General features: G+C 55.7%; 1 protein-coding gene across 17 annotated transcripts in view; it reads left to right on the plus strand.

Annotated features, from left to right (window-relative positions):
• The window catches only part of MCF2L (MCF.2 cell line derived transforming sequence like), a 215,475-nt gene that overhangs the window by 140,000 nt on the left and 56,659 nt on the right, over window positions 1-18,816 (plus strand). For all 17 annotated transcript variants that reach the window (XM_034937032.3, XM_055097034.2, XM_008957474.6 and 14 more), the window contains one exon: window positions 311-425. In XM_034937032.3, coding sequence (XP_034792923.1) covers window positions 311-425 — 115 coding nt within the window. The remainder of the gene's footprint in view (window positions 1-310; window positions 426-18,816) is intronic.

Consider the following 18,816-nt stretch of genomic DNA (forward strand, 5'->3'; position numbering starts at 1 on the left):
GTATCACCTCAACAAGGTTAAAAAAGCCCATAGAAAAGGGCTTGGAAAGAAACATGTTGAATTGTCACGGTAGCTGTCCCATGGTGGCCAAAATAATGAGTGATTGTCTAAATTCACATCACTTTTGTGTACTTTCCAAATATTTTCTTCAAGCAGCACACATTTCTTTCAAATAAAAATTATGTAACGATGAAGAACATGCCTCGGTTTTAACTGAAATACTGGGTGCTGATGAAAACAGGCCGACATCTGTGGAACCCCCGGGGGCATGGAGCCCTCGGCTAAGGGTCTGCCTCTGGTCTCTCCCCAGGTGGGCGGGGGCAGGACGGAAGCCCGGTCATCACCTTCCCTGACTACCCGGCCTTCAGCGAGATTCCGGACAAGGAGTTCCAGAATGTCATGACCTACCTCACCAGCATCCCCAGGTACGTGCGCCCAGAGCCCGGCAGACATTGTGGTTTGGGGCAGAGTCCCTGTGAGATTTCACCAGGGTGGGGTCCCTGCAACTATGGGATGAGGCAGAGTCCCTGTGAGATTTCCCTGTCATGGGGTCCCCGTGACTGTGGGTCGGGGCAGAGTCTCTGTGAGGTTTCATCATGGTGGGGTCCCCGTGACTGTGGGTCGGGGCAGAGTCTCTGTGAGGTTTCACCAGGGTGGGGTCCCCGTGACCATGGGACGGGGCAGAGTCTCTGTGAGGTTTCCCCGTTATGGGGTCCCCGTGACCGTGGGACGGGGCAGAGTCCCTGTGAGATTTCCCCTTTGTGGGGTGCCCGTGACTGTGGGTCGGGGCAGAGTCCCTGTGAGGTTTCACCATGGTGGGGTCCCCGTGACTGTGGGTTGGGGCAGAGTCCCTGTGAGATTTCTCCTTTGTGGGGTCCCCGTGACTGTGGGACGGGGCAGAGTCCCTGTGAGGTTTCACTAGGGTGGGGTCCCCGTAACTGTGGGTTGGGGCAGAGTCCCTGTGAGGTTTCCCCATTGTGGGGTCCCCGTGACTGTGGGTTGGGGCAGAGTCTCTGTGAGGTTTCCCCGTCGTGGGGTCCCTGTGACTGTGGGATGGGGCAGAGTCTCTGTGAGGTTTCCCCATTGTGGGGTCCCTGTGACTTTGGGACGGGGCAGAGTCTCTGTGAGGTTCCACCAGGCTGGGGTCCCCGTGACTGTGGGTTGGGGAACAGTCCCTGTGACTGTGGGATGGGGCAGAGTCTCTGTGAGGTTTCCCCATTGTGGGGTCCCTGTGACTTTGGGATGGGGCAGAGTCTCTGTGAGGTTCCACCATGCTGGGGTCCCCGTGACTGTGGGTCGGGGCAGAGTCTCTGTGAGGTTCCACCAGGCTGGGGTCCCCGTGACTGTGGGTCGGGGCAGAGTCTCTGTGAGGTTCCACCATGGTGGGGTCCCCGTGACTGTGGGTCGGGGCAGAGTCTCTGTGAGGTTCCACCAGGCTGGGGTCCCCGTGACTGTGGGTCGGGGCAGAGTCTCTGTGAGGTTCCACCATGGTGAGGTCCCCGTGACTGCAGGATGAATTAGGGTCTCTGGGAGCCATCGTTGAGTTCTCCGTGGCTTTGCTGAGGGGTTAGAGCTTTGTCAGCATCATGGTTCCGAGGAGCTCAGGAGTCTGCCTCAGATCTGATCTGGGGTCCGAATCCAGCTTTTTCGCTCCCGAGCTGCCGTTCTTTCCTGGAGCTCGGAGGCCCACCTGGAGGCCCAGTTGCTCAGCAGTCGGGATCTGACTTAGCCTGAGCGCTGCTGTGCTCCCTCGTATACCGTCACTGCGTATGCCCGTTCGATCAGCAGAGTTCTGCGGTGCGAGGGCTTCTGTGTTCTTAATGCCGAGGAGCCCGTCTGCACGGGGCCTGATGCTCATGGGAGCAGAGCCCGTCCACGTGGCCTCTCTTGTGTCGTGGTCAGGCCCTGGGGGCGTGGCCAGGCCCTGGGGGCGTGGCCGCCTCCTGCCCTTTCCAGGAAAGAACTGACCCCAGAGGTACCAGAAAATCCGGTTAACAAAAATGGTTCCCTCAGGCTGCAGTTTTTTGTTTTGTTCCAGGCAGAGCTGGGTCCCCATCCTCTGAAAAGGTAGGGAGCCCAGTTCTGTGTCTCCCCAGCGGCCGGCAGGAGAGCAGCGTCAGGCCGGTGAGCTGCAGGCTGACTTGGGAGGGGTGCCGCGGGGGTCTCGCATCTGATGTGCTCATCCCAGCCTCCAGGAAGATGCTGAGAATGTCAGCCTCACACCAGACAGTGTAGTTGCTGCTTCCATTTGGGGTATAGTGAACACACACCAAGTAAAAACAGAAATATCCTTAAATATGGCATCTGTATCCCTCACATTACATAAGGTGGCAAAACACAGAGGAGATGTTTAACCATCAGCGTGAAAGTGCAGCCGTGGCCATTACCGTGAAGGTTCTTCATTCTTCAGTCTTTAAAGACAACAGCGCACTGGGCCTGGTAACTGAGAGCTCAGCGCATTGGCCTGACCTGGAAAACAGCACATTGATCCCGATAAATATCACATAACCACCAGTTGGCAGCAGCCAGCCTCTGCAGTCATGCCTCAAGGAGAGGGAGAGCGGTGGGCACCTCTGTCCACTTGGCGGGTTGAGGTGGGAGCTGGCGGAGCGGGGACCCTCACCGGTGGGCCTTTCGGGGGCAGGACGTCTTGGTGGGCAGAAAGAAGGGGGCTCGTGACTGACTATGGTCAAAGCCCTGGACACGGCGGTGTCCTGGTAGCCCCAAATCACTGTGTGTTGGGTTTGTGGTTTTGACCTCAGTCTCTTGTCTTTTGTGAGAATCTTGCACCCCCCATGCGCCAGGCTCTGCTGGCTGAGCTGAGTGCACGGAGGAGGGGCTGGGTCTCGGGCCGAGCGGCCGAGCTCCCTGAGGGGCTGATGGGACCGGCTTGGTGGGGCAAGGCTGCGATGCTGCAGGCGGTTTCCACACATTCCTCCCTGGTTCTCAGCCACACTGTGGCAGGAAGGCAGTTATTAAGCCCATGTTATAGATGAGGCTTAATAACGCGGTGATGGCTGGAGAAAGGGGATGGCTGGGCAGGGCAGCGCCCGAAGGCTCAGACCACATGGCCGTACCCCGAGGACGTAGGCTTCAGGTGTGCTGTGGCCAGAGGGGTGTCCTGGGGAGGGCGGTCATCTCCAAGCCTCCAGGCCTTTGTCTGTCACCTGCACAGGAGGAAGGGCCTGTGTCCCAGGGGCCGGCCGGCCTGACAGGTACATCCACCCCCTGATGGCACCTCCTGGCATGGGGCTAAATGAGATTCTGTGGCGTCCACACTGAATGCTGACTGGTCAGACTCATGCTCAGAAATCAGGGCTGTTGTCAGTGCTTGCTACTTGGAGCCATGAGCTGGGGCGCCTCCTGTTTGTTGAACCTTCCTGTCTCTTTTGTCTTAGAAACTTCATGGAGTCCCTTAGCTACCCACATCTCTTTTCTCAAGATTTTTCTAGAATCTGTGGAGTTCCTTAGCTACCCACATCCCTTTTCTCAAGATTTTTCTAGAATCTGCGGAGTTCCTTAGCTACCCACATCCCTTTTCTTGAGATTTGTCTAGAATCTGCAGCACTCAAAGGCCACCCATCAAGGCCATAAGAGTGTGGTAGGTGGCACGTGTTCATGTGTGCACGCCTCTGTTTATCTGATATTCTGGAACCTTCCATGGCCTCCTTGCTGCTGCCCCACTTGTCTGTCTGCTTCTCCTGAGATCCAGGAATCTCAGATGGGTCCAGACTCCTGCAGGACAAGACCCACTCAGCCACCTCTGTAGATTGCGCGTCTGTGAGTCGCACAGCCTGGTCTGGCTGAAGGTGGCCGGAGCGCAGGCCCAGTCCCCGCTGTGGACACGCAGGCCCCAGGTTGCTCAGAGGCAGCTCCATGGATCCCCACTGTTCACCTGTGTATGGAAACTCAGGTTTTCTGGTCACACTTAGATAATAAAAAGTGGAAGAGGCCTTTGTATCACCAAACGCTCTAAATCAGATCCTGGAAATGCCAGCTTCATTCAGCCGTGAGCAGTGCTGCTGACCGTGGATCTGTTTCCCCCACCAGACTCAGTTTGGGTGTCTGAGTGTGTGGGGTCAGTGTGTGGTATGTGTAGTGTGAACATGTGGCGTGTCTGTGTGGTGTGTGTGTGTAATGTGAGCCTGTGGTGTGTGTGGGGTGAGTGTGTGGTGTGTGGGGGTGTGTGTGGGGTAAGTGTGGTGTGTGGGGTGTGTGTTGTGTGGGGTGTGTGGTATGTGGGGTGTGTGTCTGTGAGTGTGAATGTATGCATGCATTCTACCCACATTTTCTTTCTTCTTCCCTGTGTGGTGTGTGTGTAATGTGAGCATGTAGTGTGTAGGGTGAGTGTGTGGTGTGTGTGGTGTGTGTGGGGTGAGTGTGGGGTGAGTGTGTAGTGTATGTGGTGTGTGTGTAATGTGAGCATGTGGCATGTGTGGGGTGAGTGTGGTGTGTGGTGTGTGTGGGGTGAGCACGTGGCGTGTGTGGGGTGTGTGGTGTGTGTTGTGTGTGGAGTATGTGTGGCGTGTGTGGGGTGAGTGTGAGGTGTGTGTGGTGTGTGTGTAATGTGAGCATGTGGCATGTGTGGGGTGAGTGTGGTGTGTGTGGTGTGTGTGGGGGGTGAGTGTGGAGTATGTGGTGTGTGGTGTGTGTGGAGTATGTGTGGCGTGTGTGGGGTGAGTGTGAGGTGTGTGTGGGGTGAGTGTGAGGTGTGTGTGGTGTGTGTGTAATGTGAGCATGTGGCATGTGTGGGGTGAGTGGTGTGTGTGGTATGTGTGTACTATGTGAGGCATGTGTGGGGTGTGTGTGGGGTGTGTGTGGCGTGTGTGGGGTGTGTGTGAGCGCGAGTGTATGCGTGCATTCTACCCACGTTTCCTTTCTTCCCAGGTAGGTCTCATCAATGTCAGACCCAATGCTCCCTTTCTATCTGGAAATAAAACTCTTTGATAACAAAACCCAACCTGTGTGAATTTGGGAGGACGCCCGTGTGCCCTGATCAGAAGGACCCACAGAAGGGAAGCTGTGGGCCTGTAAGAGCCACCTGTCCCCTGGCTGTCCCGGCATCCTAGGGCGCAGCAGCCGCGGCAGCTCCCCTGGATTTCTGTGAGCACGGGGGCTGCAGGCGTGCTGTGGGGACCCCGTGCCTCCAGGGTGTTGCCATTGGGCGTGTCCTTCCAGAAAGAGTGAACAATTCTTGACACATTTCTAAGGGAAATCTTCTTCCTAAGGGCATCTAAGGGATGCCTTCTTGAGAAGTGCAGAGTGTGTTAAAAACGTGGGGGTCAATCATGGCCTCTGCAGATAAAACCAGGGTCCCCGCAAGCCTTGCAGGTGCAGCTTGGCGGAGGGGACCGTCCCAGAGGAAGTCTCTGCATCCCTGGCGAGCAAAATTGCCAGGCTAGTGACAAGGAGGAGACCTGCCCACGGCGCCCTGAGGGTGCTGTGTCCCCGGGAAGTACCCTCTGCGGGGGACCCTCTTCCCAAGGTGGGGGCGGGGCTGCCCTCTGCTGGAGACGCGGAGCATTGCGGCTCGGTCCCGGGACATCCCTGGGAGACCAAGAGAGGGAGGGGAGCTTGGACCTTTTCTTCCAGGAGATGGTGGACGAGACCCTGGCACAGGCGGTTCCCCAGCACGCAGTTTCCAGACAGCTGCACAGCCAGCACATTCTTTAAGTGGGAAAAAAGTGAAATTGACCAGGCCTGTTCTTTCACATGTCAAGGCAAATTAAATGGACAAATCTCTCAGGAAGGCTGCTTTTAAGGGGTTTCAACTGTTACATTCTAAACCAAGCATCACTTTTATCAATTTAGAAAGAATGTTGTATTCTAATTTTAACTTTCCTTCTGTTTTCATACGCAAATGCCAGGTGTCCCAATTTAAGCACTACATCTGACTATACTCATCATTTTTGGAATATTAGACTAAAATAGGTTTGCCCCAAATGGTTTGGGACACCTGTTAATATAAACCAAGTTTTTGGTCCTTGGAAAGACGACTCATCAGGGCGAAGGGGGTGACCTCGTGCTTTGCTGACTCCGGTGTCCGCCGATGCCTGATGTGGACCCTCAGGTGTCTGCCGACGCCCGGTGTGGACTCTCAGGTGTCCGCTGACGCAGGTGTGGGCCCTCGGGTGTCCGCCGACGCAGGTGTGGACTCTCAGGTGTCCGCTGATGCAGGTGTGGGCCCTCGGGTGTCCGCCGATGCCCGGTGTGGACTCTCAGGTGTCCGCTGACGCAGGTGTGGGCCCTCGGGTGTCCGCCGATGCCCGGTGTGGACTCTCAGGTGTCTGCTGACGCAGGTGTGGGCCCTCGGGTGTCCGCCGACTCCCGGTGTGGACTCTCAGGTGTCCGCTGATGCAGGTGTGGGCCCTCGGGTGTCCGCCGACGCCCGGTGTGGACTCTCAGGTGTCCGCTGACGCAGGTGTGGGCCCTCAGGTGTCCGCCGACGCCCGGTGTGGACTCTCAGGTGTCCGCTGACGCAGGTGTGGGCCCTCAGGTGTCCGCCAATGCCCGGTGTGGACTCTCAGGTGTCCGCCGACGCATATGTGGGCCCTCGGGGGTCCGCTGATGCAGGTGTGGGCCCTCGGGTGTCCGCCGACACCCAGTGTGGACTCTCAGGTGTCCGCCGACGCATATGTGGGCCCTCGGGTGTCCGCCGACGCAGGTGTGGGCCCTCGGGTGTCCGCCGACGCAGGTGTGGGCCCTCGGGTGTCCGCCGACGCCCGGTGTGGACTCTCAGGTGTCCGCTGACGCAGGTGTGGGCCCTCAGGTGTCCGCCGATGCCCGGTGTGGACTCTCAGGTGTCCGCCGACGCATATGTGGGCCCTCGGGTGTCCGCTGATGCAGGTGTGGGCCCTCGGGTGTCCGCCGACACCCGGTGTGGACTCTCAGGTGTCCGCCGACGCATATGTGGGCCCTCGGGTGTCCGCCGACGCAGGTGTGGGCCCTCGGGTGTCCACCGACGCAGGTGTGGGCCCTCGGGTGTCCGCCGATGCCCGGTGTGGACTCTCAGGTGTCCGCCGACGCATATGTGGGCCCTCGGGTGTCCGCTGATGCAGGTGTGGGCCCTCAGGTGTCCGCCGACACCCAGTGTGGACTCTCAGGTGTCCGCCGACGCATATGTGGGCCCTCGGGTGTCCGCCGACGCAGGTGTGGGCCCTCGGGTGTCCGCCGACGCAGGTGTGGGCCCTCGGGTGTCCGCCGACGCCCGGTGTGGACTCTCAGGTGTCCGCCGACGCCCGGTGTGGACTCTCAGGTGTCCGCCGACGCCCGGTGTGGACTCTCAGGTGTCCGCCGACGCAGGTGTGGGCCCTCGGGTGTCCGCCGACGCAGGTGTGGGCCCTCGGGTATCCGCCGACGCAGGTGTGGGCCCTCGGGTGTCCGCCGATGCCCGGTGTGGACTCTCAGGTGTCCGCCGACGCATATGTGGGCCCTCGGGTGTCCGCTGATGCAGGTGTGGGCCCTCGGGTGTCCGCCGACACCCGGTGTGGACTCTCAGGTGTCCGCCGACGCATATGTGGGCCCTCGGGTGTCCGCCGACGCAGGTGTGGGCCCTCGGGTGTCCGCCGACGCAGGTGTGGGCCCTCGGGTGTCCGCCGACGCCCGGTGTGGACTCTCAGGTGTCCGCCGACGCCCGGTGTGGACTCTCAGGTGTCCGCCGACGCAGGTGTGGGCCCTCGGGTGTCCGCCGACGCAGGTGTGGACTCTCAGGTGTCCGCCGACGCAGATGTGGGCCCTCGGGTGTCCGCCGACGCAGGTGTGGACTCTCAGGTGTCCGCTGATGCAGGTGTGGGCCCTCGGGTGTCCGCTGATGCAGGTGTGGGCCCTCGTTCGTCAGAGGGCAGGTTCAGATCTCTGAAAACCCTATAGCCCTTCCTACTCCTAATGGAGCTCCATTTAACCAACATCGGCCAGGCCTTGATAGGAGCCAAGGTCTCAGGCGATAGAGACCAGCGACAAGCAGATTCCAGACCCTGTATGGCCCCCTTAGAGCCACATGGCCGGGGAGGAGATGCACAGGTAGACGGTCAGACCTGTGTGTCCAGGCACTGCTTGCTGAGAAGTCTCAGTGGTCAGCGCACACTGGGAACACAACAGCAAATAAACAGAGAAAATTGTGGCGCTGAGACAATATGTCAGCTATGGAGGGCGTACAGGGCAGCAGGGCTGTGGGAAAACAATGTGAGAAAGAAAGAGAGACAGAGAGACAGAGACAGACAGATACAGAGAGAGAGAGACAGAGAGACAGAGAGTGACAGAGAGACAGACAGAGAGAGACAGAGAGAAGAGACAGAGAGTGACAGACAGAGACAGAGAGAGACAGAGACAGAGAGAGACAGAGAGAAGAGACAGAGTGACAGAGATAGAGACAGACAGAGACACGGAGACACAGAGATAAAGAGAGCACGAGGGAGGCAGAGGGCAGGGGCGGCAGCATCACTGCAGACAAGGAACTTAATGTAAACTGGGAAGCATTCGTCACAGAGACCCCAGGAGGGCACCAGCGGCATCTCTGGGGGCAGCGAACACACCAGGGGGCAGGACAGAGTGCCGGGGAGTCGGGGGCTGTAGGGACAGAGTCTGGGAGGTGAGACAGGGTATGTGGAGCCTTTTCTGAGGGGCTGTGTTTTCTGTGAAGTGGGTGCCAAAGAGTTCATGAGCTGCCAGAATGCAGGGTGGAGGGAGAATGCGGGGTGGAGGGAGGAGCTGGGAGATGGGGAGGAGGGCGGCGGCCCTCAGAGAAGGGACGAGGTGGGAAGCCTGGAGCTTGCTGGAGGAGCAGTGTGGAAGGAATTCACTGAAGCTGATGATGACGCTTACTTTCCATGGGCCTGGCTCAAAGCTCCCAGCTCCTTGGGAGGTAGGGACTCCATCTACCAGCCAGCTTGCCGGGACAGGGGTCACATTCAGCCCATAAGAGGCATGTACACATACAGATGCACACACGCACCTACACAGGCTTGCACATGCCACACACACACACACAGATGCACGCAGACACGCAGGCACTCATGCACTTACATACACAGATGTGCATGTGTATAACCACACACGTGCACACACACACACGCAAGTGCATGCATACCCCCCCACAGACCTGCACATGTACACTCCACATGCATGCACAGTTTGTGTGGACTGTATGGGGAGGGTGCGTGTGGGACGCAACAGAAACACGAATGTAATCACTAGGCTCCCAGTCAAGAGGAGAGTCCTCCTATCTCGCTGATTCTAAGATGAGCACCTGGAGCCAACTCGGTTTGTCGTCCCCCTGTGGTGACCTGAGCACCCTGTCCTGCTGTCTGAGCTGGAGGGCAGCTGGACCCCAGCCCTTGGAAGAGCCCCACTTCTCGCTGTGGGTTTGACTTCCTATTGAACTTTGAATTGGCTTTGGAATATAAGGACAGGAAGTGTCTGTGAGCGTGTGTGAGCGTGCTAAACAATTTAATACGTGTGCATTAAAAAGTGAAGCTTCCGCTTCACCTCCTGCTTCCCTCCCCCACAGCTAACTGTGGAGCTGCATTGGGGTGACACCCAGGCTGTTCATCCACGTGTGGTGGGACAGCACAGGACATGCCGCCTCGCAGCTTGCTGCTTCTGTTCAGCGGTGTGTCGTGGCGCCCTTCTACCTTGGCGCCATTTGCTGCTGCCTTTCATTTTATATATATTTTTTCATGTTTTGAGACAGGGTCTTGCTCTGTCACCCAGGCTGGAGTGCAGTGGCAGGATCTCAGCTCACTGCCACCTCAGCCTCCTGGGCCCAAGGTGATCCTCCTGCCTCAGTCTCCTGAGTAGCTGGGACTGCAGGCATGAGCCACCACACCCGGCTAATTTGGGTATTTTCTGTAGAAATGGAGTCTCACCATGTTACCCAGGCTGATCTAGAATTCTTGGGTTCGAGTGATCCACCCACCTTGGCCTCCGAAGTGCTGGGATTACAGATGTGAGCCACCGTGCCCGCCTGTGCCTTCCTTTTAAAGGCTTCCTGGCCCCTGTGATGTAAGCAGACCTGGTGTGCTCACTTGGGCTGGCCCCCGTGACGTGAGTGGACCCCGTGATGTGAGTGGAACCCGTGACGTGAGTGGACCCGGTGTGCTCACTTGGGGTGGCCCCCGTGACGTGAGTGGACCCCGTGACGTGAGTGGCCCCCGTGACATTAGTGGACCCCATGGCGTGAGTGGCCCCCGTGACATTAGTGGACCCCGTGGCGTGAGTGGCCCCCATGACGTGAGTGGCCCCCGTGATGTGAGTGGACCTCGTGGTGTGAGTGGCCCCCGTGACGTGAGTGGACCCCGTGTGCTCGCTTGGGCCTGTTTGCGGGCATTTCGTGGTCCCCACTGTTTCCCTGTTAGGGTCACTGCTGTAAAGGGTCGCCCCGCCATGGTGTTCTGTCTGTGAGATTGTGCCCTGTTTCTGGCAGTTCTCAAATGCTCCAGCTGGATGATTTCCCCCCCCACCCCCACCCCAACGGAGTTGGCAGTTTCAGGGCCGCCCTTGTCTGCCATCCCTGGCTGGCCTGAGGCTGTGCTGGCCCCGGTCGCCCTGCATGGTCTGAAGCCCTGAGTGGCAGCTCTGCCACCCGCAGCCAGTCTCGTTAGGAGGAACCGGGAGACATCACGCGGCCCAGGTGTCTGCGCGCTGCGCTGGGTGGGAAGCCACCTCTCAGGTGTGTTTCCCGTCTCCACATCAGCATTTTGTTCATGGAGTCTGCTGCTTCTGAGCACTGGGGACACGTTGCGGAGGCCCTGCCATTCCTTCCTCCGGGTTCTGCACGCACCGCGATGACCACCTCCCCCGAGGTCCTCTCCCCACACCTTCCCAAAACGTGTTCTCCACGTCCTTTTCTGTTACTGCTGTTGAATTCAACAGCTACTGACCACCTGTGGCCATTTAAATGTAAAATGAAAGCAAAATAAAATTAAAAATCCAGCCCATGGCAGGCAGGGCTGCCTCTTTTTTTTTTTTTTTTTTTTTTTTTGAGATGCGTCTGGCTCTGTTGCCCAGGCTGGAGTGCGGTGGCGTGATCTTGGCTCACTGCAGCCTCAACCTCCCCAGCTCAGGTGATCCTCCCACCTCAGCCTCCCGAGTAGCTGGGATGACAGGCGCATGCCACCACGCCCGGCTAATTTTTGTATTTTTTGTAGAGATGGGGTTTCACCATGTTGCCCAGGTTGGTCTTGAACTCCTGGGCTCAAATGATCCACCTGCCTCGGCCTCCCAAAGTGCTGGGATTACTGGCGTGAGCCACCATGCCCGGCCAGGCAGCCTCATTTTCATTCACACATGACCAATGGCTGCTTATTGGGCTGCACGATGGTTATGCTGGCTCCGTCCTGGAGGAGTGAGTGCCCTCACCCTCACCCTCACCCTCGCCCTGGTCTCGCCCTCGCCCTGGTCTCACCCTCGCCCTCGCTCTGGTCTCACCCTCGCCCTCACCCTGGTCTCACCCTCGCCCTCACCCTGGTCTCATCCTCGCCCTGGTCTCACCCGCGCCCTCGCCCTTGCCCAGGTCTCACTGGCATGAGCAGAAAGACAAGGCCCGGGGTTGCAGTGTCTGTGCTCAGGGTCCAGGACACAGCTCAGGACCGACCTTCCTTGGGGAGTGACAGTCCCCGGAGGTTAGGGGCTGCTGTGGCCAAAGAGCCACAGATCAGAGGTGAGGAAGGCCTGCCTGAGGCAAGGCAGGCCCGCAGTCCCGGGCGGTGGCATCAGGGTGGGCGCCCTGATAGCAAGGGACCTATGGCGCCCACACCGGAGGGCGGGAAAAGGAGGAAGAGCATGGCCCCCGTGAAGCCCCTCGGGAGGAAGGGTTCCTGTCCACCTTCAGCACCCCCGTGCAGACCTCACCATTCCCGACGGGAACACTTGCGATATTCACTTCCAACCACACGAGGGCGCAGCTGGGCAACCGCAGCTTTTGGAAAAATGTTGAAACTGGGGCGGCTTCTCTGGGTGACTCTGACGCTCTCATTGCTTCACGTTTAATTTTTGTGTCCTGCTATAACTACCATGTAGTGCACTTATGAATCGTGCATATTTTACTCTAAGGCCTGTCTGTAAACCCTAATAAATGACCCTACTCAGGTAAGACGTCCTGACAGTGAGGTTTTTAATATTTACAAGCCACAGAATTATTTCCTGCAGCCACAGAGACTTCCTTGGCGGGAAACCAGGTCCTCTGACCTCACCCGGCTCTGCAGTCTGTTTTGCCGTTTTCCGCCTCAAACCCCCTCTGCGGTGTGCAGCTCTGGGTGTCTGATCCCTCAGGGGTCCTGTCTCCCTCCTCCGGCCCCTCCCTGGCTCCTTCGCCTGCTGCCTTTTTCTTCCATGGGGATGCGGTTCCAGTGTCCCCCAGGACAGCTTCGTGGCCGGCCGCCTCCATGGATTCGGGTGGGCACAGGTCCTGCAGGGAGCTCCTGTGTTATCTGCCCTCCGCGCGAAGCTCCTTGGAGGATGGCGATTTTAAGGTCTTACTGTGGTGTGAGCGATCAGAGACCCCAGTGTTTACCAGGTAGGCTCTGGGCTCAGACCCCAGCGCCCCACTTGTTAGCTGTTTGACCCTGGATATGTCATTCACTTCTGCGTTCCTCAGTTTCTGCACGTTTAAAATGGCAGAGGCCCCTTCGGTAGTGAGTCTGTGTGACGGGCGATGGGGCCTTCCTCTCTGGTACAGCAGGGGCCTGAGGGATGTTTGGCCTCAGCAGGTGGAGGATGGCTGCAGGTCAGGATTTTGCATCACAAACAACACTGCTGCAGTCACATTAGTGGATTTTGTTATTATAGAGGACACTCGTGTCTATAATTCCAAGGACCCATTCTCCATGCCCAGAGACACCTCAGTCCCACAGACCCCAGCCTGATTCTGGGTTCGCAGTTGGCCAGTGTTGCAGAAGCTCACAGAGGAGTCTTTGGAAATGAGAATGACGCCACCATTCTCTTTTAATTGTGTCATAGGTCTTCCTTCCTTTTATACATAAGTTAACTGAGGCTGGTTTGCTTTCCACAGCCAGAGTTCTAAGACAATTTTAAGTAACACTTTTCTTTCGCTATTTCTTTATGAATGTGTTGGGTTTTAGGGATCACAGATGTGCTTGGGCAACCAAGGCCGCCTGTGTCTCTGTGCTCTGGGGGGCTTTTCCTACGAGCTTTGCGTGAGATGCCAGCTGCCCACAGGCAACTGGGCACGGAGGGCAGGAGAATAAAGCAGGCCAGGGCATCAGGTGGGGCTGATTCCATGGAGGGCAACGGCAGTGGTGGGGGCAGGTGCGGGGTGGGTGAGTGGCAGCAGCCACCCACAGAAGGACGCGCTGTCCTGGCCCCGCATCCCCAGGAGTGCGTGTGTCGCAGGCGACCCTGTCCTCTCACCCAGGAGCCCTCTGAGCTCGCGCCTTTCTTCTTCAGGTGTCTGCGATATCATGCTCCCCTTGTGTTCCTACTGCCTCCTGGCTGCTGCCAGTGGGTGGCCCCCCAACTCCTCCACCAGACCCTGACTCTCAGGGGACCCCCAGCCTCTATTTGTGTTATTCCTATCCAGTCCATGGGGTTCAGATACCAAGTGGAACTTTTAACAACCATGAATTCCTAGGCCTCACTCTCAAATCATCACATCAGAATATCCAGGAGTGGCCCGAGAAGACCTGTGTTGTAGCAAGCTCCCGGATGTTTCTCTTGCATCCATCTGGCACTGGTCTGCACACTGGTGTTTGGAACCCCCAGACTTGAACTTAGTGCCGTGCGGTCCAGCGGCCCTCCTGTCCATCTCGGTGCAGAGAGGGGCTGGGGGAGGTGCAAGCGTGTCATCCTAGAAGAATTCCTCTCGACTAACAGCCTGCCGTGTTCTTGGCATCTGTGCACAGTGGAGCCCCACAGGCTGGCTCAACCCTTGGCTTGCGTCCTAAGCTCTGTGTGCTGTTAGGATGATGATAATGACCACGATAGAAAGCACCTTGCTGAGCCCCTAGGAGTAGAAGGTGGAGGGCAGGCCAGGGCAGAGTTGAGCTAGACAGAGTGAAGAACACAAGTTCTGGGGAAGCAGGGAATTGTAACCAAAGATGAAACCACCCCTGCCCAGCGGCACCATTTGTAGGGACCTTGGAGAGTTGGTTGAACATCTGCAGAGCATGGGGTCGGAGACTCAGGTCAGACTAAACTGGTTCAGAGCCAGGATACCCCTTTCGACCTGGGTTATATTTGTCATCATTCATGTAAATGTTTCTGTTAGATGGAAACAGGTTCAAAACCCACTACCTACTTCCATTCTGGCTCTAATAGAGTATCTTGTAGCCAACTGATATTTCCACCAAGAGCAACTGTAAAACCTGGGTAAAATTTTGTTTAAAAATATGTTTGAGGGATTGAGAGGCTGCAGAGGCAGCCAGGACTTTGGGAGCCAGGTTCTGGAATTTTACAGAGGTGAGCCCCACTTTCTGCATTTCATGGTGAAGTATTGAATGCTTTGCCCCTGAGGTCAGGAACACTGTTCTCATTTCTATTCAGGATTGTGCTTGGAGGTACCAGGCAGACAACAAGACAAGAAAAGAAAAGTCTTAAGGATTGAAACAGTAAGAAACACAGGTATCATTCATTATTTGTAGACAATGTGGTTGTGTATGAAGAAAATCCAAATTAAGTAACAGTCAGACTCTTCAGCTGAGTAAGTAATTTAGCAAGATCAATGGGCAGGGGTCAATATACTAAACTTAATTGTATTTTAGTATTTTTATATATATCAACGATGTACAATTGGAAAATGAAATTTATAGATATCACTTATAATCACATCAAAATTGAGTACATAGGAATAAAATCATATCTAATAAAAGACGTGCAAGACTTCTAAGCAGAAAACTGCAAAATGTTATTGAAAGAAATTAAAGTGGCCAGGCGCAGTGGCTCATGCCTATAATCCCAGCACTTTGGGAGGCCGAGGTGGGTGGATCACGAGGTCAGGAGATCGAGATCATCCTGGCTAACATGGTGAAACCCCATCTCTACTAAAAATACAAAAAATTAGCTGGGTGTGGTGGTGGGCGCCTGTAGTCCCAGCTACTTGGGAGGCTGAGGCAGGAGAATGGCCTGAACCCGGAAGGTGGAGCTTGCAGTGAGCTGATACGGCGCCACTGCACTCCAGCCTGGGTGACAGAGCGAGCCTCCATCTCAAAAAAAAAAAAAAAAAAAATTAAAGTAGCATGAATAAATGGAAGAATATTTTAGTTCACAGATTAGAAGACAATTAGTATTATAACAATGTTAATTCTCTCTAAATAAACATATAGATCGAATGCAGTTCCCAAATAAAATTCCAGCAGGTTTTTCTTTATTTAGGTGTGAACATTGGTAGGCTGCCTTTACATTTTATATGAAAATGCAAGGGGTGAGGAATAGTCACCCAACTTTGAAGAAAAAAGTTGAAAGCTGATACTGCCAAATATTAAGACATTATTAAAGTGACAGTGATTAACACAGATGGTGCAAACAGAAGAGCAGCAGCACAGAATATTGAATCCAGACAGACCACACATCTGCAGTCTCTTGATTGATTGATTGATTGATTGATTTTTGAGGTGGAGTCTCGCTGTGTCACCCAGGCTGGAGTGCAATGGTGCTATCTCGGCTCACTGCAAGCTCCACCTCCCAGGTTCATGCCATTCTCCTGCCTTAGCCTCCTGCATAGCTGGGACTACAGGTGCCTGCCACCACGCCCCACTCATTTTTTTTTGTATTTTTTGTAGAGACGGGGTTTCACCGTGTTAGCCTGGATGGTCTCGATCTCCTGACCTCGTGATCTGCCCTCCTCAGCCTCCCAAAGTGCTGGGATTACAGGCGTGAGCCACCACGCCCGGCCATTGCAGTCTCTCGATTTATTTCTTAAGTGATACTGTAGCACAGAGGGGGATGGACGTCCTCAGTAAGAGGAGTGGATGTGATTGGCTGTCTGTGTGGGAAATTATGAATGCTGATACCTGCCTCACACCATATACAAAAGTTAATTCCAAATAGATCACAGGTGTAAATGTGAACCCTAAAGTAATATAGTCTCTATTATTGACAAACATAGGAAAATGCCTATCTCAGAGTAAGAAAAGATTTCTTACGCAAGGTTTAAAAAGCAGTTATCAAAAAAGCAATTATCAGAAAGGAAAAGGTCAGTAAGTTGGGCTACATTAAAGTTAAGTTACTCTTTTCATCAAAATGAAACATGAAGAGATCGACACGGAAAGCCACAGTGTGGAAGCAGATGTTTGCAATATGCACATCCAATAAGAAACTTGTTTCTAGCTTATACAGAGAACTACACACCAACAAGATAAAGGAGAATCTAGTAGAAAAACAACCAAAAGATGTGAACAGGCATATCATAAAAGAGGACAGCCACTAAACACAGAAGGCTTCCTGCCTCTGGGAAATGCCAATTAAAGCCATATCAGGACGCCACTCTGTACCCACAAGAATGGCTAAAATTCTACTGACAGACAGTATCCAGTGCTGACAAAACCATGGAGCAACCAGAAGTCACGTGCATTTCTGGCAGGTGTATGTTTGTCCACATCTACATAATTACAGCAATTCCTAAGAATATGTCCAACAGGAGTGTGTATTGTGTGCACTAGAAGACATGTATAAGAATGCTCATTGTCTTATGTTCAGTTTAGCCCCAAACTGGAAACAACCCAAATGTCCATTAAGAGTAGAATTTATTAATAAATCATATTTCATCATATATGTATACCATAACCCAGCAACAAGAATGAACAGACACCCTACTGCAACAACATGGGTGAATCCCACAATGTTGAAAGAAGCCAGACAGCAAAAAAGCACATATTGTATATTTTTATTTGGACAAAATTCAACGGCAGGCAAAACTAATTTATGGTGACGGGAGTCGGGATGGGGCACCCTGGATGGTGGGAACGGCCTCTCAGTCTGGGCACTCGCTGCCGTCACTCACACTCTGTGCTTCTGCATGATGTGCATTATAATTGGACAAAGTATTCACATAAAGAATGGTGTCCTCCAAGGAAAAGAACTTAGGTGCCACCTACTCTATCCCAGATGGGCCAAGGTAACCGAGTCGCACTGTGCAGGGAGGGCCTTCCTGTGTGTGTGTGTGTGTGTGTTTGTTTTCTTTTCCTGAGGACACAGCCACCCTGCTGTGCAGGGACCTTTCTCCCAGACTCCTCTTCCCGTCTTGGGTGCAGGTTGACGTTTGAGAAGCAAAGACACCAAGGGTCCCCTTCCTCCCACCCAGGCCTCACGTCCCCTCAGCCCCTCCTGGCCATGCACTGTTGATTCCTAAGGTCTGCCACCCTCTGCAAGCACTGCTCCTCCCGTGTCCTGGCCTCCACCTGCCCCCACCCTGGGACAAAGCATCCTCCTCGCCCCCACCATGTCCACGCACAGAGGCAGATGGCCAGGCACTGGGGGAACGTGGTGCTGGGGCCTCCCCGCCCCACTGGTAGAGAGGAGCCAGCCTCTGCTTGCAGACCATCCCTCACGCTCTGCTCCTGTCCAGTGAGCTGTGGTTGCACCCGCAGGCCAGTGGGCTGTCTGCCCACATGGGTGGGGGACCATGGGGCTCCCAAGGTCACGAGCCCTGAGCAGTTTGGGTCTCTGTCACAGAAGACGCAGCCAGTTGGAACATTCCTGAAACTTTATGAGACCACTGGGCCTTTTTAACTTATTTGGGCCAAAAGTGAGCTCATTGGCCTCAAACTCAGCTGCTGGGAAACTGGCCAGGGCAGCCCCTCCAAGGCCAACTGTTGCGGAGTTGGCAGCTGATGGGGCATCTATGGGCTGTGTTTGTGCCCTGGGTGCGAGGGACATTTCTGGGGTGGCTGCCAGCTTGAGTTATTCTACCCCAACTCCTCCGGCACCATCACCTTCATCCCTCTGGTGACTCTGGGGACTGCTTCCTGCTGAAACTGGGCAGAAGCCACACCACCCTCTCCCTCAGACACAGGCCACAGATGTGGGCATAGATCCGAGCTCCGTGAGCCCTGGGTCCTCACTCCTGTGAGCAGATCCAGGTCCTGCCTCACGGTTTTGGGCAGTGCAGCCTCGGGAATGCCATGGGCCGTGGGGGGGCGGGGAATCACGTGGCCCTGCCCTCATGACCACAGTCAGTATGGGGGATCACGTGGCCCTGCCCCCGTGACCACAGTCAGTAAGGGGGATCACGTGGCCCTGCCCCCGTGACCACAGTCAGTATGGGGGATCACGTGGCCCTGCCCCCGTGACCACAGTCAGTATGGGGGATCACGTGGCCCTGCCCCCGTGACCACAGTCAGTATGGGGGATCACGTGGCCCTGCCCCCGTGACCACAGTCAGTAAGGGGGATCACGTGGCCCTGCCCCCGTGACCACAGTCAGTATGGGGGATCACGTGGCCCTGCCCCCGTGACCACAGTCAGTATGGGGGATCACGTGGCCCTGCCCCCATGACCACAGTCAGTATGGGGGATCATGTGGCCCTGCCCCCGTGACCACAGTATGGGGGATCACGTGGCCCTGCCCTCGTGACCACAGTCAGTATGGGTAGAGGAGGTGCTAGGGGCTCTTTACATCCTCACGTCAGAGGCTTTTTTAGTCCAGGCTTTGCACCTTCTGAGTCAGTGTTCCCGAAATGTGGTAGGAGAGGAGACATGGGGCTGAGGGGGTGTGGATGAGTGTCCACCTGGGCCCTGCGTAGGGGGCAAGGTCGTGGTGGGGGCTGCGCAGGGCAGGAGGCTGAGTGCTGGTGTGTGGGCATCTGGGGTCAGGTCCCTGCTTGGTGGGAACATTAGGAGGCCGCCAGGGTGGACGTGGCCTTAGGGG

The sequence above is a fragment of the Pan paniscus genome, chromosome 14, assembly GCF_029289425.2.
Source record: "Pan paniscus chromosome 14, NHGRI_mPanPan1-v2.0_pri, whole genome shotgun sequence".
Lineage (NCBI taxonomy): Eukaryota > Metazoa > Chordata > Mammalia > Primates > Hominidae > Pan > Pan paniscus.